This window comes from Siphateles boraxobius, unplaced genomic scaffold (genome assembly GCF_051911475.1).
Source record: "Siphateles boraxobius isolate OS27281-9 unplaced genomic scaffold, OSU_SipBor_1 21, whole genome shotgun sequence".
Taxonomy (NCBI): Eukaryota; Metazoa; Chordata; class Actinopteri; order Cypriniformes; family Leuciscidae; genus Siphateles; species Siphateles boraxobius.
This window is the reverse complement of record NW_027508822.1, coordinates 1,138,776-1,163,792: the sequence shown is the minus strand read 5'-3', so window position 1 is coordinate 1,163,792 and position 25,017 is coordinate 1,138,776. Positions and strand designations below refer to the sequence as shown.

General features: G+C 39.5%; 3 protein-coding genes and 2 pseudogenes across 10 annotated transcripts in view; 2 read left to right on the top strand and 3 right to left on the bottom strand.

Annotated features, from left to right (window-relative positions):
• The window catches only part of LOC143746097 (uncharacterized), a 543,695-nt gene that overhangs the window by 76,968 nt on the left and 441,710 nt on the right, over positions 1-25,017 (top strand). The window lies entirely within an intron of this gene.
• The window catches only part of LOC143746127 (uncharacterized), a 341,659-nt pseudogene that overhangs the window by 166,102 nt on the left and 150,540 nt on the right, over positions 1-25,017 (top strand). The gene's annotated exons all lie outside the window — the stretch shown is intronic.
• LOC143746085 (uncharacterized) overlaps positions 1-25,017 on the bottom strand; it is a 317,610-nt gene that overhangs the window by 251,270 nt on the left and 41,323 nt on the right. For 3 of the 6 annotated variants that reach the window (XR_013206429.1, XM_077237812.1, XM_077237811.1), the window contains exon 1: positions 7,281-7,451. The exons of the other annotated variants lie outside the window; for them this stretch is intronic. Coding sequence is in view for 2 of the 3 variants with exons in the window: in XM_077237812.1 (XP_077093927.1) it covers positions 7,281-7,296 (16 nt within the window). In the remaining variant the exon portion in view is untranslated. Of the gene's footprint in view, positions 1-7,280; positions 7,452-25,017 lie in introns of those variants that run through there. 6 annotated transcript variants of the gene reach the window in all.
• On the bottom strand, positions 12,223-16,134 carry LOC143746103 (uncharacterized; annotated as a pseudogene). The gene is made up of 2 exons (XR_013206433.1): positions 16,032-16,134; positions 12,223-13,463 (listed from the first exon to the last, which is right to left on the bottom strand). The product of XR_013206433.1 is annotated as an uncharacterized LOC143746103 (transcript).
• The window catches only part of LOC143746125 (galactose-specific lectin nattectin-like), a 28,665-nt gene continuing 27,133 nt past the window's right edge, over positions 23,486-25,017 (bottom strand). The window contains exons 5-7 of the mRNA XM_077237896.1: positions 24,709-24,843; positions 24,154-24,265; positions 23,486-23,645 (exon numbers count right to left, since the gene is read on the bottom strand). Coding sequence (XP_077094011.1) covers positions 23,578-23,645; positions 24,154-24,265; positions 24,709-24,843 — 315 coding nt within the window. The 3' untranslated portion in view covers positions 23,486-23,577. The remainder of the gene's footprint in view (positions 23,646-24,153; positions 24,266-24,708; positions 24,844-25,017) is intronic.

The following is a 25,017-nucleotide window of genomic DNA, read 5'->3' as shown; positions in this document are numbered from 1 at the left end:
GTTAGCGTGCCATCCGTGAGTTATTTATTTATACATTTCGCTCGCGTGCCCACGCCTTTTCGAAGTCCATCAAACAACTGCGGTAAGTAGAATTAGTCAACAAACACGGTAAGTCATGTCTAATCCTCTTATTGTCACTTGACCTTCATGTAACATGTATAGCATAGCTTTCAGATAGTCAGGGTGAAGGAGAAGATTTCAGAACTAGAGACACGGATCCAAACTTTAATTGAGGATAGTAAGAGTGCAAGGGCTTTAGATACTGCTTTGGATGTGACTATCTTAGTGAACACTGTACATTTGTTCGGTCCCGGCTGTAGTAGAGCCCATGCGGCAGGGCAGTTGGGTGACGGTATGATGCAGTAGTCGCTGGACAAAACACCACTCTTCCATTACGATTACCATAACAAATAAATTCTCCCCACTCAGTGAAGCTGTGAATCCTGTTGAATGTGCCCTAGTTATTGGCGATTCTATCACACGGAACGTGAAAATAGAGACACCAGCCACCATAATCACATGTTTGCTGGGAGCCAGAGCCTCTGACATCAAAGCAAATTTAAAAGTGCTGGTAACGTAAATTCTCTAAGATTATTCACGTCGGCACTAATCATGTTCGACTTTCCCAGGCGGAGATCACTAAAACTAACGTTAAAGAGGTGTGTGAACTCGCAAGTACGATGTCAGGCATTGTAATTTGCTCTGGCCCCCTTCTTGTTCGCAGGAGTGATAGAATTCATAGACCATTGGAAAAGTTTTTGGGGCAAGCCTGACCTGTTGAAAAGAGATGGTATTCATTCCTCCTGGGATGGTGCTGCTCTTCTCTCTAGTAATATGGCACAGTCTTATGCTGCGTTCACACCAAACGCGAATCGAGCGACTCGCGCGAATGATTTACATGTTACGTCAATGTAAAGCGTCTGGAGGTCCTGCGGCGCGAATTAGGCATTTAGCGCAGCGTGGTGGACGCGAATTCAGCGTCTGGCGCGAGTGATTTTATTTGGTGCATTTTGTGCGTCAAATTCACGTCAAACGCCCGAGTTAAAAAATCTGAACGCCGCCTCAACCAGCCAGGAGCCTGCTTGCTGCTGTCACGTGATGAAGTGACGTGATAAACGGGGGCAGACCCGGTTTTCAGTTTATAATGTTATTTGATGTGTTTGGCCTCAATAACTTATTTGATGCTAAATATTCTGAGTCAATCTCATTTGATTCATTGAGACTTTTTTCGCTGTTTTAGACACAATATAGGACTACCTTATTAATAAAGCATACTTTGTAGTCACTTGTCTAAATCAGAAATCTGATTTAATATTTTTGCATAGAAAACCATTATAAACGCGTAAAGTGCAATAGCACGTTGCATGTTCAATAAGGTGTATCGGCTACTGGGTTTTAATATCACCGTCTTACTGCATTGACATATTACAGCTTTTTTTTAGGCTCTATTGGAGGAAAACTATAGCCTATAGGCTACCCTACAGACAAGAGCCTATATGAACCCGACTGGCAAAGTTTCACGTTAATGGCATTTTCCTTCCTGAGCCTGTAAAAAAAAAAACAAGCTTAACGTGAAATTTCGCAGTTGCGTTAAACTTTGCATGTGTAGGGGAGAGCAACCGGTCCAGGAGTGCAGTAAAGTAAGTTTTAGGTTTGATATTCGCCGCATTTTCTAAAGGGACCATCTACAAATTCCACTCACAGTCAAAAAATATAAATGAACAATACTTACAAGGTTATAGTAAATGCCTAGTGGGCAGACTGACTTGCCGTATGTCCAGCCAATATCTCGATTGAACAGTAAAACATTTTTTTGTTTTTACTGTAACTCAAAAACTGTAACTCTGAAGTGTTTTTTTAATGTTCCAAAGGTTGTAGTACGTTCCTAGATAGTCAGGTGAAATTTTGCATTATTCACTTGTAGCAAGTCACCAAAAACCCTTTTGGTGAATTACAGCAATTTTTTTATAAAATCATTTAATACATGTAAATACATGAAGGGAGATATTGGCACAATTTCACCTGTAGTAAGTCAGTCTAGCCACACTAGGAACATACTACAAACATTTTGATCATGAAAAAAACCCTTTTGGTGAATTACAGTATTTTTTCTGCAAATATATAGCCTAGGCTACATACATGAAGGGAAGTATTGTCAAATTTACTTGTAGTAAGTCAGTCTTACAGCAATCTTCTACGAGCTTTGGAATTTGAAAATGTTTTTTTTTCCTTCATATATTAAAAGTAATTTTAATTCAAACAAATTATACATTTTAACGCAGTTAGTGGAATATGCAGCTATACACACACGTAGGGCCTAGGTGATTTTCAAATAATATTTTTTGTCGATATATAATAGTTGTGATCTAAATTTGCCGGAAGTTGTCTGGGTTTTCCCAGGGTACGATTTCCCCTTATCGGTTTTTACTTTGTACACAAATTCTCACAATGGTAACAGTGCTATACAAGGAATTTCTATTGCGGGTAGGGATATCATCATCAGTCAGCTTGCTGACGATACCACAATCTTTTAAAAAATGCAAGCCAGATACCTGTCCCCATTCAAGTAATTAATCAGTTTTCAGAGGCCTCTGGTCTCTATTAATAAATTAATTAATAAATGTGAACTGTTGCCTTTAAAAGATTGTAATATACAAACTATTTGCAACACTCCGATCAAGGAAGAAGTAACGTTGTAACAGTTCCACTATTACAGGGTGTAATTTTCTCCCGGCCACTAGGGGTCACCAGGGAGAATGTTGTCGCTAGGACTTGGTTTCTTTAAAAGAGGCAGAGAAGAAGTAGGGAGGACAGGTGCTATGGGGAGATGTTGATTTAACTGTTTGAGGGCCTCCACTACTGCACGGGACACAATCTTAAGTGAATGTATTTTATGCTTGACATGTGATGTTTTGACATATTGCTAAACATTGTAAGAGTATTTATATACTCTTTGTTTGGAGTCTGTAGAAAACGCCTGCAGGAATGAGAAAGGTGGCTACATGCAAAAATGACTTAAGGGACTGTGGATGAAAGTGGATACTGATTTTTTCCATGCTATATTTTTGGACTGGATTTATTCTACTGCTATTGCTTGGACTCAGACTTTTCGAACCAAATTCAGCAGAGACTTGGCCTAGGTCTTTCATGCATCTTTGGACTCTAACAGATAAGTCATGCTTTTGTGTGATTGCCTAAGTAATGTTGTCTATGGAATTGAGGAATATTTAAAGCAATGGGTAATATCGGAATGCTACTATTGTGTCCATCTGAGAGTGAAACAAGCTGCTTATGATTGTCAACGTATAATTTTTGGTGTTTTCTTTTGGTTTCTTTTCAATGTTTTGTTAATTCATATGGCTATTTTTGATGGGTTTTTTTTTCATTTCACTGTGTAGTTAAGCAGCATTAAATAAGTCAGAATGGTTCTCTCATGACCTGAAGATTCTGGTGTGATTTGTAATAGACAATTTTCAATGGGTAGAACCCCTTTCTTTTGTGTAGCCTTTACCTAGGTATAGTAGGGAGTTGGGACAACGTACTTGGGTATTATTATCTCTAAAGATCAGAAAATTAGATGTCCATTAAACTTCTCTCCAATCATTAAAAAACTCAGAACAAACTGAACCAGTGGTTGCAAAGGGACTTGCTTATCAAGGCTGAAGGGATATCCCGGCTTACATACGCAGCTCTCTCTTTACACCTGGACAATAACATTTGTAAAGATATTGATAGAATGCTTTTTGACTTCATCTGGAAAAATCGGACCCATTATATCAAAAAAAGTGTTGTTATGAATAATTATGAATCTGGTGACCTTAACTTTTTGGACTTCAATACTCTAAATAATACCTTAAGATTAATTGGGAGGCATTTTCTTTAAAAACCCTGTCTCGATTTGGAATTTTATTCCCCACTATATATTCTCTCGCTTTGGTGGTCTGGGCTTTATTTTGAACTGCAACTACAATGTGGACAAACTCCCTCTAAAACTGTCCACTTTTCACAAGCAGGTCTTTTTAGCTTGGTCTCTTATTTATAAGCATAATTTCTCACCTCACAGGTATCTAATTTGGAACAACAGAGATATTTTATATAAGAACAAGTCACTCTTTTTTGAGAATTGGGTACGCAATCAGATTCTGCTCGTGGACCAGCTATTTAATGAAGAGGGGCGACTTTTCTCCTATAGAGAGTTTTTGTCTACCTATAACATTCAAGTTACGCCAAGATAATTTGCAATTGTTTTTGACGCCATTCCATCAGGCGCAATCATGCTTTTTAGGTGTACTGGCAGACTTCCACCTACTTCTGTCTCCCTCCCCGATGTGGCTGAATCACCAGTTGGAAAAATCTGTTTTTCCCAACTCCCTCAAAATAATAAGAACATTTGTGCATAGAGGTGGGCGATATATCGTTTAGACGATAATATCCAAATTGTTGTCTGGACGATATGCAAAATTGGGATATCGAATATTTCATAATTTCTACAATCCGACCCCCCAAACATGAAAAGAGCTGAAGGAAGTTAAAGAGAAAACAAATAACGCACACTATAACCTTCTAAACAATTATATGTAGCGAGTTTAATACTGTAGGGGTTTGTTTGACTGTATTTTATTTTTTGTACAAAATCACGATCGTTCCTCAATTGCACGAGAGTAAGCTGCTAAAGTTACTAATTTGCAATATACAACTACAAAGTTCCTACCTGTGTGTTATGACGTTTAGGTTGAAGCAACAATTCAAAATCGTAAAGAGAAGGCAAAATATGCGTTGTTTGTGGAAAAATGATCTTAAGTTAAAAAGTTTTTCTTAAATGTCTGTGGCGTCCTCGAGTGGCGAGCTTCGTGATTGCATCATTAGAAAATTGCGTTGTATGAGTCCAAAAGATGGAATACATTTTCCCAAGAGATCGGTTCCGTACGCATTACAAACCGAACCATTCCGGTGGTTGGACCATTTTTCCTGCCGACCAATTATCCGCGCTGGAGCGAACACCACAATGTTGCGCAACATCAACTGGCAAATGTAATGAAAGCGGAACGAAACTCATTATTTTGTGCTTTACGGACCATTTATCATTTCGGACGAATGTCAGTGCAGCGCGATCCGATCTTGAAACAACACCGTTACTACATAAGAGATCCAGTAAACAAAGCATTTGAATTCGCCACTGAAGTAATAACATCACTGCGAGATCTAGTGAGAAGCGTTACAATTTCTCCGTTATTAACGGATCAAACAGCACTGACGTGGAAACCAGGAGAAACATCGTTCCATGAATGAACTAACGTTAGTTATAGGTTTTAAGTCCACATATCATTCACCATGGATTTAATGTAGTAACACTAACTTGTAACCATGGAAGTTTGGCAGAAATATTAAAATGCTTTCAAGTACGTCACACATCTTTTTCCAGCACTTCAAAACTCAAATGTTATATGTTATTTAAATTAAATTTTTAATGTGATGACCAAAACATTATTTGTTTATCCTTCAAAGATTACCCCATTTATAAAACTAAAATTTTCAAGATGTAGGAAAACTCACAATTATTTAAAAATGTTTTTTCTATTAATAAATAGGAAATTTCTATGGCATTTCTTTATTTTTGCTGTATCGAAAACGTACCGAACGTGACACCACTGTATCTTATTGAACCGAACCGTGAATTTTGTGAACCGTTACACCCCTATTAAAAATATAAAAGAACAATAAAGACTTTGAATAATAAATGACTATTGAATAATATTTTATTATTTTAAAAAGTTTAGGAGTCTTTAAATCAATAATGTCTCATATCCTTATGTACTAGTAATTCTATACAATAATAGGTCAAATGCAGCAAGTCAAAAGACCAACTGGACCTTTTTTACCAGTTTGCACACATTTCTTTGAAGGATTGCAAAAATATCGTCTGAATATCGATATCGAGATATTGAAAAAAAATATCGAGATATTCATTTTTGTCAATATCTCCCACCCCTATTATTTCAGAAAGAAATTGTCTCTTTTCCAAATGTTACGTTTTATTGGAACCGATTAGTAAATGACACTGACTAAAGGTTTGGATGATTCCTCTAAGATACTTGATAGTAAACTAGGTGAAAGAAGTGTCGTTCAGAATAATTCACAGATATTATCCTGCTAGTCATTACATGGTTAAATTTAAAAAAAGAGACATAAATACAAACTGTTCTTTTTGTGAAGACCACCCAGAAACTGTTTTGCACCTCTTCTGGTAATGCTCACACACCAGATCATTTTGGCAAAACCTCAGCAGATTCATCATTGACCATATTTATAAAGACTTTTCCCTATTGTGGAAGAATGTTGTATTATGCTTTTATAGAAGTCAAAGTGAAGAAAATATGTACTTCATTATAAATGTATTAATAATTTTGGCAAAATTTTTACATTCATAAATGTAAATTCAGCGCTAAAAAAATAATTTTGTTCTTTTTCTCAATGAAGTTGTACATTATATTAATCTGATTGCTGGCTCCAACAACAAAAAGGCAATTAAAACTGTCAACATATGGTTCTCTTTGTAATGGCCCACATGCTTCACATGCCCACATGCATGGCAAAACTGTATTGTATTATGTTTACATGTTATAATCCTATATATTGTAATGTATATTTTGTTAGTCGTTTGTGATTTGTACTTTATTTTTGCAATAAAATAAATAAATAAATAAATAACGTTTTGTTAGGCTTCTGATTGGCCAACGTGGCTTTACGGTTAAGTGTTATATCGCCGCCTGCTGATGTGGCATGCTCTTGACCGCGCTTGATAGCGTGTTTTTGCCTTTTCAGGTAGACGGAGACCGAGCATGTGTGGACGGGATTTTTTTTAAAACGCTGTGGACAAGGCCTCATTCAATTTTGAATTTTGCACACGCAAAGTTGAAGCGCATTTGGTGGTTGTGGATAGTAAAACATATCTGCAGCATTAATCAAGTTCATTGATAATTGTGCTTCCACGTGTTAATCATTTTGATACTATATTCATCCCATGAAAGAGAGAGAGAGTGTGTGTGTGAGAGTGAGAGAGGGTGTGTGTGTGTGTGTGTGTGTGTGTGAGAGAGAGAGGGTGTGTGTGTGTGAGAGAGAGAGTGCTGATCAAATAATCCCTTCGAGGATTGTAATATTGAGTTTAAACGATTGTATGAACTCAATTGTATTAGCAAACAGTAGCATTAGCATAATCAGTAGCATTTACAAATAGCAGCGTATACATAAAGAATGAGACATCTAACGTACAAAAAACATACCTTTCTGAAACGTCATGTAACCGCTGTTCGTGCACAAGTTCTGCTCGATTCCTCTCCACTAATATTCTCTAAATCTGATACGGGATGAAATTGGTAAGGCCTGCAGGCTGTAGCACGAGACGTAGCTGGATGCACTGTTTTGGTGACGTCATATACGCATGCGCAGTACCGATCTCTGGGTTATAATTCGCATGCGCTGGTCTTAAGTGACATGTATGCTCAATATTGTACTGAGATGATGTTCTAACCTGTGTAGTATTACTATTAAATAGTTATAAGTAATTATTGATGAATAAGTGATTATTTACATAAATGGGATGCTTAAGTTATCCGAGTTTCACTCTACATAGGCTATGCAAAATTTTATTTTACAACATTTTAAAATTACACGATTTTAAACCTATTTGATAGATTAATAGCATGTCCTCTGCAAGTTTTTTTTTAATGCGTGTATATAGAACATTTTAAAATAAAGCCATTTTATTTTATTCAGGTCATATTTGCGTTGAGTGGAAGCAAAAACGAGTCAAGTAGCCTAATTGTCTCTGTAATTTTAAAGGTACAATACAATAAGGTCTATAAACATCTTAAAATACCAGTACATATTCAAGTGAAAATGCAACAATATCAAGAAAATAAATCGTATTTATTGATGTGATATTATAGAGTTTCTAATGGCTATACTAATTTTTCCACAGTGATCTGTATCCTACATAAGGTTCCTCTTAATTTGCTGTTCAGTGTCTGCAAGACATATGCATGGAAGCTTGTTTTCGCCAAAGAGTGAGAAATAAAAAAGGTAATTGCGACTTTTTATCTCACTATTCTGACTTTTTATCTCAGAATTGATATAAAGTCGCAATTGCAAGTTATAAAGTCAGAATGTGATATAAAGTCGCAATTGTGTGTTATTAAGTCAGAATTATGAGATATAAAGTCGCAATTGCGTGTTAAGTCAGAATTATGAGATATAAAGTCGCAATTGCGTGTTAAGTCAGAATTATGAGATATAAACTCGCAATTGCGAGAAGGCTGACATTCTGACTTTATAATACGCAATTTGGAGATATAAAGTCAGAATTGCATGATATAAAGTCGCAATTGCGTGTAGAATTGTGAGATTTTAAAATACTCTGAGGTTTAAAAAATAGTCATTTTTTCCCCTTAGAAAATGCCTTTAGGCTATAACTCGCAATTCCGAGTTTATATCTCACAATTCTGAGAAAACACGTCAGAGTTGGAAGATATAAACTCGCAATTTGTGTTATAAATTCAGAATTGCGAGAAAAAAAGTCAGAATTCTGACTTTATAACTCACAATTCTGATAAATAAAGTCAGTATGTGAGATGTAAACTCGCAATTGTGAGAACAAGCAACAATTATTTATTTTAAATGTTTTATTCTGTGGTGAAAAAGAGCTTCCATACTCAAGTGACCATTTATATATAACATTATTTTTCTCGGAAGATCAAAGCACGTGCGATTGTTCACCAACTCTCTGCTAGTAACTCTCTACTCTCTAACTCTAGCAGATACAACAACACACTCCATAGTTTCAATGTTATGTGTGCAAATAAATGCCTTACATGTTTGTGTTTGATTTGTTCATTAAATAAATTCATTTTGCCATTAAAGTGTGACAATAAAATATAATCAAAGCTTATATGATTCAATAAGATTGAATGTAGGCCTACTCTCTCTCTCTGCACACACACACACACACACACACACACACACACACACACACACACACACACACACACACACACACACACACACACACACACACACACACACACACACACACACACACACACACACACACACACACACACACACACACACACACACACATAATGAATAAGAACATTGTCTGATAGGATTATCTGTTATTAAATGTGCTTATGACACTTGGCAGTGATAGTGCTTATGTAACTGTAGGAAAGGTGATAAAGTTTTTAATAAGACAAAACAAAAAAGAATAGCCTAAGTAGTGAAAAATACATTTTGGTTATTTAATGTATTTTATTTATTAACTTCACAAACACATCCACCAGACTGAGCCAACAATGACTCGTTAAATGAGATCTGGAGTTCGAGCCTTCTGACAACTGTTGTGGAAATTTTAATAGTCATTGATCCCTAACAGATATCATAAGAGAGAGAACCTATTCAATGTGTAAAAATTTGTGTACGTGCTTGTGCATGACGTTTCAGGGACATATGGGACAGGACCTCTGACCTTAGGGACTGCCAGTTTTGGCCAGTTTATTTCAGTACCAGTTTGTGTCTTTAAGTAGAAACTGAACAGCAGTAAGGACCTTATCAGAGTGGGTAAAAGGTACAGCGGGTGAAGAGGAACCTTGAAAAGAGTATAAAGGCTGTCTCATATCTTCCTGTTGTGTGTCACTCTCTTGCACAGCGTAACTTCTGTGTACTAGACTGAACCTATTCTTGCAAGAATAAATACTTTTCTTTTTATTAATTTGACTCTGAGTGTCTCTTACGCAGTGATGATGTTTAACAGGATTTTTGCCACAACACACCCAAAGTGAAACGCGCATGTGATTGGACAGAAAGTTAGGCTTTAGTCTAGTCTCCTTTTACCCTAGTGTGTGAAACCTGAGGACCTATATCTCCTACAATCATCTCCAGCATCTGTGTCCTGTGCTTTCCTCTCCCTTGTGTTGGCCATATTCCTGTTTGTCTACATATTGATAAACTCTATCCCGTCAGTCTGTCGCCGGGTCCTCTGTTCCGTAACAGTTTACTTGTGAAACTGATCACATGTGTATGATATCTTTCTAGTGAGGATCCTCATGTGTCTCTTAAAGTTTCCTTTATCCGCGAAGCTCTTCCCGAATTGATCACATGTGTAAGGTTTCTCTCTGGTTCTTCCATCAGGTCTAAAACAAAAAAAATGTGAAATAAAAAGTGAAGCCATAAGTCAAGATCACTGATGAGTTCAATAGTCATTTTAAACCAATCAAATCTGGTTTGAGGATGGTTCCAAACATGACATAATGTTTCAAGAACATCATACTAACCTTTAAATAACAATCTAATACCATTCAGGAAACTGGACATTTTATGTTATTATACAAATCAAATCTGGTTTGAGAATAATACAAAGACAATAATTCAAAAAGGAAACTGTTTGTTACTTTTGGGACATGTAAAACAGTTGGGAGAGATCTCATTTCTATGGATTTATCAGAAGAATTCACTTCTGGGCCAGAAGTGAATTCTTCTGATAAATCCATAGAAATGAGTTCTGGGCCTCGTGCCAAATACGACAGGATCCACAATAGAGAATGGAAGCTGACGTCATCGCGCAATGTATTGTGGGGAGTATCCGCCATATTGTGAGGCCACACAAGCCGGTAACAACACACTGTTTATGTCGTAAGTTAGACTGTATGGATTATTTATTTGAGCATGCTTAAAACTAGTTTAAAACAAGGTGGATTGTACAGAGACAAACTCCTACCGGACGCCAAGAAACGCTATCTTGAAAAAATTTACTTTATTGGAAATGTCGATCCTTATGAAGTCCCAAAAGATCAGTGGATCCGCGACCCTGACGCCTTACCTCCCGTCACATTTCCTGATATTTTTACCTATTTTGTTTGTGGTGTTAGTGCCTATACCGCTGAGCAGTGTCGTAATTATAAGTCTCTGGAAGCCCACGTTCAGTTTACCAATGGTTGGGTACATGACCTGGAATGTTTTAAGTCTGTCAACTGTGAGAACACTGTCATCCGAACGAAGGTAAGTTACCAGAATTGTTTCTTTTAGCATGTTTCTATAACCGGCAAAGTTACAATGGTATTAGGCCATTTAGGTTGTTTATTTGTCATTATACAAGACAGGGTTGTATACCGATAATTAAAAAATAAATAAATTAATTAATTAATGCTTAAAACACTGTCGTCCGAACGAAGGTAACTTGACCGGCTTTCGTTCTTTTAGCATAGTTGTAGACTATGACACCGGCAATAAGTTTGTGTATGTGTCATTTTACAGCACAAGCTTGTATAACGATACAAATAAATAAACAAAGCCGTAAACAGACAAAGTGTAACGTTAGCGAAGTTTGAACGAGCTAGCGGCTGCTGCTTTTACAAGCGCTTCCGGTTGCAAAAGTAGAGAGAGAATACATTAACATTACAATATCCACCTGTTTTACAATATTCACATTTGTTTTGTCTTTGTTAAGGTCATGCACTCTCAGCGACTGAATGAACCGCCTTTAAAGCCAGGGGTGATCGTCAGCAGCAGTGGAAAGGTGGAGTATGCACACTGTACATGTATGGCAGGAGTAGCGGAGACATGTACCCATGAAGGCGCAATGTTATTTAAAGTGGAGGCTATTTTTCGGATTCGTGGGAAAAAAACTGTCACCGACGTACCAGCATACTGGGTTTTGCCCAGAAATTTGAGCAAATTCACAGCTGGAGTGGGATACAAGATAGATTACAGATATAGATATAGCTAGGCAAAAAAAAAGTTCTTGACCGGCGCATAACTGCACCCTCCACTGCGCCAGGCATTAGGAGTCGTGCCAAAAAAAGGAAAATTCCCCTAGCTAAACTTGATGAGTTTTGCACTGTATAGATATATATTAAGTTTGTTCTCAACATGATAGCACTTTATATAATAAATTACATTAAGTTTGTTCTCAACATGATTGCACTGTATATAATTATAGTTATATTATATATATAGATGTGGTTGATACGTTGCAACCACATCTTGTAAGTTGCAATAAGTTTGATAAGTTGTAAGCTTTTTTGTTGCAGTTTCTGAAGAGGTTTACACAGACATGTTTACATTTATCGCTGGAAAAAAGTCAACTAAATTTCCTACCCCAAAAAACTTGTTTTTGTTCTTGCAAATTTCATTTTTATTAAACCAGTTTTTACAAATTCATATTGTGTCATCTGTTTTCAATAGAAGTATTTAAGTATACAAACATGTCATCAAAACTAATATACGTCTACAAGAGTAATATCCATATTTACAAGATTAAAATGAAACAGTTTTAACATGCACATTTTTCATTTTCATCTGGTTTTACAACCACACTGGGACACATGTTTAGAAGTATACAGCAAACATTTACTATCTTGTCAAGAAGTGTCGTCTCCTCTCCCTCACATGGCAGTAACAAACTAATTGGTATTCTCTTTTGTAACATTGTGTACTTGTTGCACAGACTGCCAATCACCGTTTCAACATTAATCCTCAGGTGTGCTATCGCTTGTGTGTTTTCCACATCCTTAGCATCGGGTTGACATCTTCCTTTAGTGAATGCAGGAACTTTGACCTCTGCACACATCATCCCCACACTATCCTTGATATCGAAGCCTCGATCAGCTAGCACTATGTCACCAGGTAACAATTTGTTAAGAAGGCCACAGTTCTCAGTTATGTGCTTGTCAGAGGCATGCCCGACCCATCCCTTGGAAATAAATGATATGGCACTTTGTGGTGTAATACCAATGAGGTATTTCATGGTGTGTGCACCTTTGTAATGAGAAAAGGCCTGTGCACGTGCCTTTAGATTTGATGGCCTTTCTGTGCGTATTTCAAAGCAGTCGACTATAATAGGAACACGTTTTCCCAAAAGCTTCCAAAAATTGATGTGGCATTGTAGCTTGTAAGCGATGCCTCTCTGGCCAGCACACCAATGGATTAAGCCGTGCATTCAAACAATGGTGTCAGTAAAGGCAAAGAAAAGAGTTTTACGTGACACATTAAAGAGTTGGGCAAGGTGCTGTACAGGAAGATCAAGCCTCAGACGTATGAGTGTCAACAAAAGCATTTGAAAGGATGACAACTTTTTGGTAACTGGCAGGAAAGCCATAACATTGGTGAACAATGACAATAAAATGGCAAAGCATGGATTCCTGTGTAGTACCTGACCTTATTTGCGTTACCCTTTAAGAAGTCCTCATCCATCGTTCTCTTGTTCAGCTCACACCTAAGCTCCCTGTTCTCCTGCAACAGACGGTTGATTTCTGTACTGTTGCGCTCACAGAACTGACATTCTGTTCTTTGTCTCTTAACTGTTTGTTCATCTTCTGCCTGGTTTCCACCTTCCTCATCCTCTGCAGCTTCCACATCCGCCCATTCTCCACATTCATCTTCTACAGCTCCCACCTCTGCCTGGTCATAACCTCCCGCATCTGCCTCTGCCTGGTCACCACCTCCCGCATCTGCTGCCTCTTCTGCCTCTGCCTGGTCACCACCTCCCACATCTTCTACCTCTGCCTGGTCACCACCTCCCACATCTTCTGCCTCTGCCTGGTCACCACCTCCCGCATCTGCTGCCTCTTCTGCCTCTACCTGGTCACCCCCTCCCGCATCTGCTGCCTCTTCTGTCTCTGCATGGTCACCACCTCCCGCATCTGCTGCCTCTGCCTGGTCACCACCTCCCACATCTTCTGCCTCTGCCTGGTCACCACCTCCCACATCTGCTGCCTCTTCTGTCTCTGCCTGGTCACCACCTCCCACATCTTCTGCCTCTGCCTGGTCACCACCTCACACATCTTCTGCCTCTGCCTGGTCACCACCTCCCACATCTGCTGCCTCTTCTGTCTCTGCCTGGTCACCACCTCCCGCATCTGCTGCCTCTGTCTGGTCACCACCTCCCATATCTTCTGCCTCTGCCTGGTCACCACCTCCCACATCTTCTGGCTCTGCCTGGTCACCACCTCCCACATCTGCTGCCTCTTCTGTCTCTGCCAGGTCACCACCACCTCCCGCATCTGCTGCCTCTGCCTGGTCACCACCTCCCGCATCTGCTGCCTCTTCTGCCTCTACCTGGTCACCACCTCCCGCATCTGCTGCCTCTTCTGTCTCTGCCTGGTCACCACCTCCCGCATCTGCTCCCTCTGCCTGGTCACGACCTCCCGCATCTGCTGCCTCTTCTGCCTCTACCTGGTCACCACCTCCCGCATCTGCTGCCTCTTCTGCCTCTGCCTGGTCACCACCTCCCTCATCTCCTACCTCTGCCTGGTCACCACCTCCCACATCTTCTGCCTCTGCCTGGTCACCACCTCCCGCATCTGCTGCCTCTTCTGTCTCTGCCTGGTCACCACCTCCCGCAGCTGCTGCCTCTGCCTGGTCACCACCTGACACATCTTCTGCCTCTGCCTGGTCACCACCTGCCACATCTGCTGCCTCTTCTGTCTCTGCCTGGTCACCACCTCCCGCATCTGCTCCCTCTACCTGGTCACGACCTCCCGCATCTGCTGCCTCTTCTGCCTCTACCTGGTCACCCCCTCCCGCATCTGCTGCCTCTTCTGTCTCTGCCTGGTCACCACCTCCCGCATTTGCTGCCTCTGCCTGGTCACCACCTCCCACATCTTCTACCTTTGCCTGGTCACCACCTCCCACATCTTCTTCCTCTGCCTGGTCACCACCTCCCACATCTGCTGCCTCTTCTGTCTCTGCCTGGTCACCACCTCCCGCATCTGCTGCCTCTGCCTGGTCACCACCTCCCGCATCTGCTGCCTCTTCTGCCTCTACCTGGTCACCACCTCCCGCATCTGCTGCCTCTTCTTCCTCTGCCTGGTCACCACCTCCCACATCTTCTGCCTCTGCCTGGTCACCACCTCCCACATCTTCTGCCTCTGCCTGGTCACCACCTCCCACATCTGCTGTCTCTGCCTGGTCACCACCTCCCGCATCTGCTGCCTCTGCCTGGTCACCACCTCCCACATCTGCTGCCTCTTCTGCCTCTACCTGGTCACCACCTCCCGCATCTGCTGCCTCTTCTGCCTCTACCTGGTCACCACCTCCCGCATCTGCTGCCTCTTCTGCCTCTGCCTGGTCACCACCTCCCACATCTTCTGCCTCTGCCTGGTCACCACCTCCCACATCTTCTGCCTCTGCCTGGTCACCACCTCCCACATCTGCTGTCTCTGCCTGGTCACCACCTCCCGCATCTGCTGCCTCTGCCTGGTCACCACCTCCCACATCTGCTGCCTCTTCTGCCTCTACCTGGTCACCACCTCCCGCATCTGCTGCCTCTTCTGCCTCTGCCTGGTCACCACCTCCCACATCTTCTGCCTCTGCCTGGTCACCACCTCCCACATCTGCTGCCTCTTCTGTCTCTGCCTGGTCACCACCTCCCGCATCTGCTCCCTCTGCCTGGTCACGACCTCCCGCATCTGCTGCCTCTTCTGCCTCTACCTGGTCACCCCCTCCCGCATCTGCTGCCTCTTCTGTCTCTGCCTGGTAACCACCTCCCGCATCTGCTGCCTCTGCCTGGTCACCACCTCCCACATCTTCTGCCTCTGCCTGGTCACCACCTCCCACATCTTCTTCCTCTGCCTGGTCACCACCTCCCACATCTGCTGCCTCTTCTGTCTCTGCCTGGTCACCACCTCCCGCATCTGCTGCCTCTGCCTGGTCACCACCTCCCGCATCTGCTGGCTCTTCTGCCTCTACCTGGTCACCACCTCCCGCATCTGCTGCCTCTTCTGCCTCTACCTGGTAATAATTGTTTATGCTTTCCGTTCATTGGATGAACTGATAAAATGATCATACAATTGATTCTGCCACAGTACATTCTGAAAATAATTAAATTATCAAGGCACCTCCCGCATCTTCTTCCTCTGCCTGGTCACCACCTCCCGCATCTGCTGCCTCTTCTGTCTCTGCCTGGTCACCACCTCCCGCATCTCCTACCTCTGCCTGGTCACCACCTCCCACATCTTCTGCCTCTGCCTGGTCACCACCTCCCGCATCTGCTGCCTCTTCTGCCTCTGCCTGGTCATCACCTTCCTTTTTTCCGTCGTCTCCTGCTACTGGCATGGTAATTTGTTGTCATTTTAATCAACGTTGTAATAGAAAATACATTATAAGATACATATTAAAGAAATCACACATTATTTAACATTAAAATCATAATAAGAAATTTAAAATAGGAATTTTTACCAATACTTAACTAAAGGACACAAACAAATCTTGTCCTAAATGTCAGTACCCAACACGTCAGCCCTTTCATGACACTACAGTCAGTCCTATCACATTAAATATTATGCTATAAAAATGTCATATTTGAGATAATATTGATTAATTAATTTTTTAACTGCGTAGATGAAGGTGGTGGTATATACCCACCATTATGTGTTTGTAAAATCTGCTATGTTAAAGTAGTTTTTTTTACAATTATATAAGGGCCTGGCAGTTATTCTGGACTTTCCATTCACTACATTTGACCTAAACATTGCTTATATTTCTTATATAAATTACAATACCATGTTAGATACAATCGGGGATGTAATCAATAAGAAAATACTATTTGACAGGGCCTGGCAATGTAAAACGATTTTAAAAATGTATTTTATTCAAAAAATGAATACTTTAATACTAATACTTTGCCACTCACCTGAATAAAAATGTCTGGAACACACTTTTAGCGATCTTGGGATGCTGGAAAACTTGTCTGTACGTCTTACTGCTGATATCCAAGACAGCCGGCGTTTTTTTGTCACATCAGACATAGCTTTGTAGCGTTTATACCCCCGTATAAATATAACTAATTATTATTCATAACGGATTATGATCAATAATTAATAATTTAATTATTTTCAGAATTTACTGTGGCAGAATCAATAGTATGATCATTTTATCAGTTCATCCAATGAACGGAAAGCATAAACAATTATCAATTCTAGGAAATATTATATCTTCCTGGCCAAGAAAGACTAATTCCCAGCTAACAGCTAAATTTAGAAAAAATTCAAGGGTAAAAGCATAGGTAGCTTCAGATCACAGTTCAAGACAATAAATCTGTAAGCACATAAAACAAGACAATTATCTTTAAAATATAAACAAGACTTTATTGATTATCCTAGAACATAAAACTAATATCTAACACAAACACACGCACGCATACATTCATACTAGTTGCAGAAAGAAAGAGAGTGAGGAAAGAAATGAGTTTTAAGAGTGAGATGGTGAAATCCCAAGTTTCTATATGCACTTATAAGACATGACCTGAACGAACCATCAATCATTAATTTAACCCTTCTATCGTTTCTTAGGCGGGTTATGCAATTTTATCAATATACACCAGTTCAGCTAAGAGTCTGGAGGCTACTTGCTTGTCCTTGCGCTGCTTTTGGGGATTCCTTTTCCGTTTTAAAGGGGGTTTCCCGGTCCGTTCGTTTGGCTGATCTTCTCGTGTGCCTGGATAGATCTTGGACAGCCAGTCACGTGGTGTGTTGGCGCGGATGAATGAAAGTCTTTGAAGTTGGAAGCTGGTTTTGCAGTTGAAACGTTAAAACGAAACTTTGCAGCAAAACTTAACTTAGAACCGAGACTTTTAACGAGAAAATAAAGGAAAACCTAGGAAAGAAAGAAAATTGAGACGAGAGTAGATGATGATGGCTTGAATGAAGCTGTTGAACCTGTTCTTCTGATCTTAATTTGGGTTCTTTGTCTCTACGCCTCTACATGGTTACTATAACCATCGTCTGCTCCACCCGACTTGTTGTTCTGCCGAGACCTTTTTCGAGAGAGAGCCCGTCCGACTTCTGTTCTATTCTTCTAGCGCATTATTCTACTAAAGTCCTGTTCGGGTCTAAGGTTTTAAACTCAAGTGTTTTGTCCCGCCTCCTGGAGGAATTTGGAATTCGGACAATAAGATACTATATGGTTATTTGAGAAGGGGGTCTTTTCTACCCCCCCAAAAAATAGTTACAACAATTAGATGACTTATATGTGATCAAGCATAATAGACACATACAGGGGTCATAGACACAATATAGAATTATGTAGTTGAAATCAAGTTCGTCAAGAATTGTTTTGTGATGATTGTATGCATTTTTATATGGAAAGTCTCTTGTCTCTGTGGTTTTTAAGAGGTCTCAACAATGAGGTCATTGAAAGGTCTTCAAGAAGGGGGAAGTCTGTTTTACATCTCTGTCATGGGACCTTGGTCCTTAAGAAAGACGTAGTCTGTTAGTCGCAGGGGTCAGGTGACCTCTTGTTAGGGCCTCTTGTTTCACCATTTCTGAACAGATCTGTTTTGCCAAATTATAAAACATTGAAAACGTTCTTCCTTTATTTAAACAATAAAAGGTCCTTCCGGTTGCAGATACTCTGGAGCCTATGGCTCTGGGTCTGGTGATTTGATTCTGGAATGTGAAGACTCTTTGTGGGATTATGTATGAACAGTCACCTAAAAGCTTCAATTGTGTTTGGCTCATACTCATTGTCGCTACAGCTTCCTTGATTCTGCCTCCAGGCGGGAAAGCGAAAGAAAGACAATACGTTGTTTAACTTCTTACCTTGTCGGTCGTGTGAACGGACATTACAACCGACAACACAACAAGTTCTTCCCATAACTTTAAAATTAACCGAAATATCAATGTTTACTTTATATATTAGCGGTCCGGATTTGCGTCCACCAGATTGACAGATTAAGAGCTGAATGGCGATGGCATCACAATATGGCGGTGCTACCCATCAGCCACCGCGGCGCTCCGTGGCTGACGTCACGTTGCCAAGCTCTATTACAGTCTCGTGAAACTACACCAAGTTATCTAGCAGGTCAGAATGGTTTCTTAAAAATTAAATGTTCTCAGAAAGTTTTGAGTCACAGACACTGAAACACACACTTTAACAATCAGCATATGAATCTCAACAACGGTAACAATCGACAAAATATTAATATAAACTGATCAACTCTAAACATCTCAAATAACAACTAGTCACAACAAAAACAACAGCAAAAAATGAAAGCAAATAGTCAGAATATTCAGCTGCATAATTTATCCATGCTGAAATGCATGCTGGGAGTCATGGATGAGTTTTGTACTATGGTGGAACTTTTGGTGTGTCACCATTTGTCTGAAGGCCTAATTGTTCAGCGCTGAGGTTTCCTAAGTGCGTTCGAACGCTCCATCACGTGAACTGCGCATGGACAGAAAATCCAACGCGCGCGGCTCAGTTGTTCGCGCTCAGCGATGATGAGAGGAGACTCAGAGACCCCCTTTCTTTACTTTTGTGTGCGTTTTATGAAAAGCAAGTAAGTTCTTACTATTGTTGTATGTTTATACTGTGTTGTAAGGAATGTTGTGAAATTTATGTATGTTCATGCGAACTAGTTTTATTTGTTGAACTGCATGACTGATTAGTGTAGTCATGATACCAGAGTTTCCTGTGTGAAATAATTAGCCCTCTATATGTCGATTTAGACCTTATTTGTGTTAGTTATTTAGAAATATGCTTCCGCGTTCGAGTGCAGTGTATTTATACTGTTTATTTGGTGCTACCTGCATCTAGTGTTATAGTGATAGTGTCATTCTGCATAGCCACTTAAATGTGCATCAGTACAGATATTAAAGGCATATAGTGACATATTATGTTACACTGGATTAATGTTAATTATTATTTTCTGTACTGTACTGTTGTGAATGATGACAATGAGCATAGTATAGTATTCCTTTAATTGTTTATTAATCGGTTATTGTTACCATTGTATTATTTCTTTTTTTTCTCTCTCTGTTTAGACCACATACACTCAATAATACGAATAGGGCTGTCGCGGTGAAGGAATTTCCCTTGCGGTAATTTTGAGTGGCTCAATAGCGCGATATGCGGTATTACCGCCATTTATTTATTTACATTTATTTATTGCTATATACAGTAATTACGTGTTTAATGTGGTCAGTATACACAAAAAAACAATGTAACCGAAACTAAACAGCCACTCTGTGCATTGGAAGACTGTCATTCAGCGCGCAGTTACATTGTTACGCCAACGGACTGTCTTTGAGTGAGTCATTAAACCGTTCATTCAACGAAAACGTTCAAAAAAGCTGATTCCTTAAATGATAGGTGTAATGAAACAAGGTGTTAATTATTTTTTAACTTTGAGCTCCACTTTTCAAGGCTCGGCTTAATAGAGACCAATGGCATTGATTCAATGCGTGACTCGCTGCTTTCCCCCCACGGGTTCCTCGCGCTGTGTAATGCTGACCAACGCTGTCGCCATTCATGGTAAATACCCTTACAGGTTAAAAGGATGATACGACAAATATTTTGCTTTCCTTGGAAACGGCAACCTTTTCACGAATATACATGACTTGACTTCAAAGACAGACGCAGTTAATTGCACGCGCTCAGTCGATCTCATTCACTGTCTGTTTAGGCTTAAGTCCAAATCCATGAAGCCTCTGTACAAATCACCATGATAAACAGTCTTGTGATCATTATTAACTTATTTAACATTCAATACACATGGTACGAACTACGAAGGGTGGCCTTATGAAAAAAGAAAACGCGGTTCGCGGTTGCTGCAGTTACTTCCATTCCTCTGCGGTTGGCCTGTCAGTAGCGCGGTACTGCATTATTGCGGTTATCGCGACAGCACTATATACAAACTTGTATATTGGCATCCTGATCTTGGAAATAAAGATGATAAAGGATTCTCTGGCCGGAATCTTTCTGTAGTGTTCCCTTCCTAAAAAGAACCACTAGTCCATACTTTACACCATTGTTGAGATTCATACGCTGATTCTTGATGTCTATATATCTACAGAAGCTCTTGTTGAGAATTAAGAGATGTTTAAATGTTGATGTTTCATTGAATTCAGCAGAATCGTGATTAGTGTCAGCTGTATTTGGGCTCTTGACTCTTTAACATTAGTTTCTCTATGGTTACACTAACTGTATGTTTATTTTGCACATTTGAAGCAGCAAGAATAGCCATGAGATATGAAAAACATAATCATATGATACTATTATCATCATGTAGTACTGTTAATCTCAGCCAGTGTGTAGGTAATTTTTGAAAAGGTTTTTATGATTGTGGTTGTATATCTCGAGATCAGCAATGTTGCGTTACCTGCACATTTGTTTTTAAAGAGACGTTGCGTACAGGAACTTAAAATGTACATACTGTAAAAAGAGTACATACTGTTGATGGTATTTTCACACATGTTGTGTAGATTTTTAACACACAATGTGTGTTAAAATGTAACTGGATAGAATAGCACTGGGTTGAGGGCATTATTATGAAAAATAATAGGTATATATTATTTGGTATCCCATAAAACTCCCAAATAAATAAAACAATACATATAAATAAATACATTTTAAATTTATAAAGCCTAAAAGATTATTGGTTGTTTTTTGGCAGCCAATCACGTCATGCCTCTTTTATTTTTCATATACTGCATTTTCCAAGCTTCCACTAGTTAAGGCGGCATATACTGTGCGATGTCTGTGCGATTTCAGCAAGGTTCCTACTCGCACTGAACGAGTAAATCCCATGCGATGTAAAGCCAAAGTTCAGGATTTATGTGCTCACACTATACGGCCCGATCATCGAGCTGCGACTTCACTGCTCACACTATACGTGTGAAATATCTGCGATAAACCCCTGGATTGCACAAATAGATGATATCATGTATCCAGAGATATTGTCAAAACAAGCATCAGCTATTAATATCAAGATGATTTAGAATTTCCAATTTATGCATTAAATTATTAGTAGTATTATAGTATTATCATTATTAGGGGAGGCCTAGGCTAACTTTATTATTAAATTGATCCGCTATTATAATTAATTTGCCACGCTATAATTTCACAGCACATAACCAACGTGCTGTGAGGATAATACAATATTACATAGAAGCTTACTCCTCCTCATTGAAAATTGTCTAAAATATTTAGGTCAGTTACAATGAATTATAGGCATATAAATAACTATTAACAGTCTATAATATGTCCGAACATTGCAATAATTAATCATCAATGAAAATTAAAAACCGGTTTATTTCAAAAACATTGTTTAATAAATTAATAAAAGAGGCGTTACATCGCAGGTGGCTTGGAAGACGTGGGTAATATATGGTTAATCCATTTTGCAACACGAACTGGAGGTAGGCAACAGTAATTTGTAGCTAGTTTGAACTACAGAACTTGAAGCTCTAACCTCTTTTCGTTTTTATTCTGATTTTATTTATGCTGCAGATGAAATGGTTAAACTAATGTTTTCGCGCAGGCGCAGTGAGGGAAAAAACAAGTTTAGGGCAATCGGTTCGCAGCTTTGCTTCAACTGTGCGATATAGTGACGAGGAGCGACCAAAATTTCTGACATGCCAGAAATTCATCCGACCATCCGATTGTCGATCGGGAGAGGTTAATCGCCTTTCGTTTCTCCCTGTACACTGCACGACAAACGACGCACGACAAAGCTGAAAATCGGTCCGACCCCAAAAAGAGTCGCACGAGTCAGAATTCGGCTCAAAATCGGACGAAAATCGCACAGTGTATGGCCTCCATTAGTCTGTGGATTTGCCATGATCACCGTCTTTCATGGTACAGAATTGGGGAAAGTTGCAGCACACAAAATAATGTATTATAGACTACTTGGTTTTGGAGAAAGTGGAGTAAATACTTGACATTTGTAAGAGTGGCTTTCATATATTTGGTGAGCATGACTTACTTTTTCAAATTATAATTTGACTTGTTTCATTTTTTATTTTATTTTTTGGAATTTATTCTAGCAATCTGCATGTGTTTTTTTAATGTTTTTTTTTTTTTTTTTACTTTTTTTACTGTTGGTGGCCATTTTGGGATGCCACATTTGTCAGGGAATCGAACAGCGTGGACCCAATTGGCAGATAATCACAAGAGGCAGTTTTAGAAGGAAAAACAGGTAGTCTTTACTTAGTTTTCTTTCCTGAGCTCGAACAAAGGATCCAGTATAAGTGCTGGGTGGAGCAAGATATAAATCCACACTGGATGATGCAGGCAAAATAGTCCAATAATATTAAACAGAGCTTACCAGTGAAGCTGGTCAAAAGGTCTGAGCAAAAGTCTTCCAGGTTAGACAAAATGGGAAAACACAAAAGCATAGGCTAGGCTAGAAAACTTCAAGACTGAGCAAATATACAATCAAATGCAAGCCTTAAATATACACCTGTTAACACGTTAACTAGCTAGGCAGAGGTGATTTCATTGAACCAATATTGAGCAGTGGATTAGGAGAAAGATGTGGAAGGTCTTGTGCTCTCAGTCTCCCTCTGCTGGACAGACCATGGTGTGACAACATTACTTATTCTAACTTGTGTTAATGAGAAAAGAGAGAGATTGTGGTGTGAAACCCAAATTATAAAATGGTGTAACTGAGTCTTTAACTTATCATTCACAAAAAACAATCAAACAAACAAAATTAGCCTTCTTTAAAACACATTTATTACCTCCATTGAACATTTCTAAAGGAAAGTAAATGAGCTAAAGTTGCTTGTTTCTTCTATTGATTTTTCAGCTGGTTCTCTTCACACACACAAACGGCTTCTTTTCAGAACACACATCATCATTCCAGTAGCCAGCTGTTGCAAGATAGAGCAAAATATTTGTTTTTATCATTAGTGTATTATGAAAAAAAAAAAAAAAGAATGTTTATTTAGTCTATTTAGAGCATTAAAGGAGAACTCCGGCCAATTTTTAAGTTAATCTTGATCGTTATACCTTTGTGAGTAATGTCTATAGAAAAAAAAACGAACCGGATTGGTGCTTGCAACACGGAGCTGTTCCCGCAAATGCAGAGCTCCCACTCAGCTAAAACGGCAGTTATGGGGGCATATACATAACGAGTGTCTCTGTGCCTCATAACAGACACAAAATGCAATTAAAATGTCTGTCCAACAGGCCCCTTACATGTGAACAAGATGCTCCCAATTTAGCTGAGTGGGAGCTCTGCATTTGCGGGAACAGCTCTGTGTTGCAAGCACCAATCCGGTTTTTTTTTTTTTTTCTATAGACATTACTCACAAAGGTGTAACGATCAAGATTAACTTAAACATTGCCCGGAGTTCTCCTTTAACAGCAGTTACTTACAGCCAAAGTTCATCTCAAGGCAGTGCTCATTTCCAGCAGTGTTATCGGGCTGTCCAGGACACCAGGTTTGAAAGTTCATTTTGGTTCCATCAGTCCAGAGCCAATCTCCCTCCTGTGAACAGAAGAGAGAAAAGCACATTTTGTTTATGTCCACAGCTCAAAAAGCTTAATGTTATCTTTATTCATCTAAAAGATGATTCCTCATGAACCCTAATCCACATCTCCACTTTAAAAACGTCAGAAATCTAAACAGAAATGAACAGAAATTATTTCACAGAAAGGGTATTAGTAAAGAACATACTTAAGACAGGGCTAAATTGCTCAATTATCTCTATCAGCCATTCTATTTCACAATCGTTTCGCAATAGAAACACTGGAGTATGACATCATCATGGTGAGCGGTGCCCATCTCATGGTTGCCAGTGCCCTAAACTAACTATTCTGAGGACCTACAAAAAAAAGAAAAACACACAAAAAAGATAAAAACACATCTATCTTTATGCATTTTGAAAAATGTTTTAATAAAAAGCATGATAAATTTTTTTTTTTACATACATGACCACCATCATTTCCTCCGATCCAGGACTGGGTTGTGGCCAGAGTTTCGTATCTAATCAGGTCCTGGATAAACCTGTACTCATCATGGCTGTGTGCAGAAGCAAGGTTCCCTTCCAAGTCCAAGCAGAATTTCTGTAGAGACATGAGCAAACACCACTACTTATATATATATAAAAAAATATCTGTGACATGCTTTCAAATTTATTATTTTACACAAGAAGTCTAAAATCTGCCTTTTGAGGTGGGACTACTTTTGTAGAAAAGGTTCTGCTTATACTGTATAGATTAGATATAACTAATCCTAAT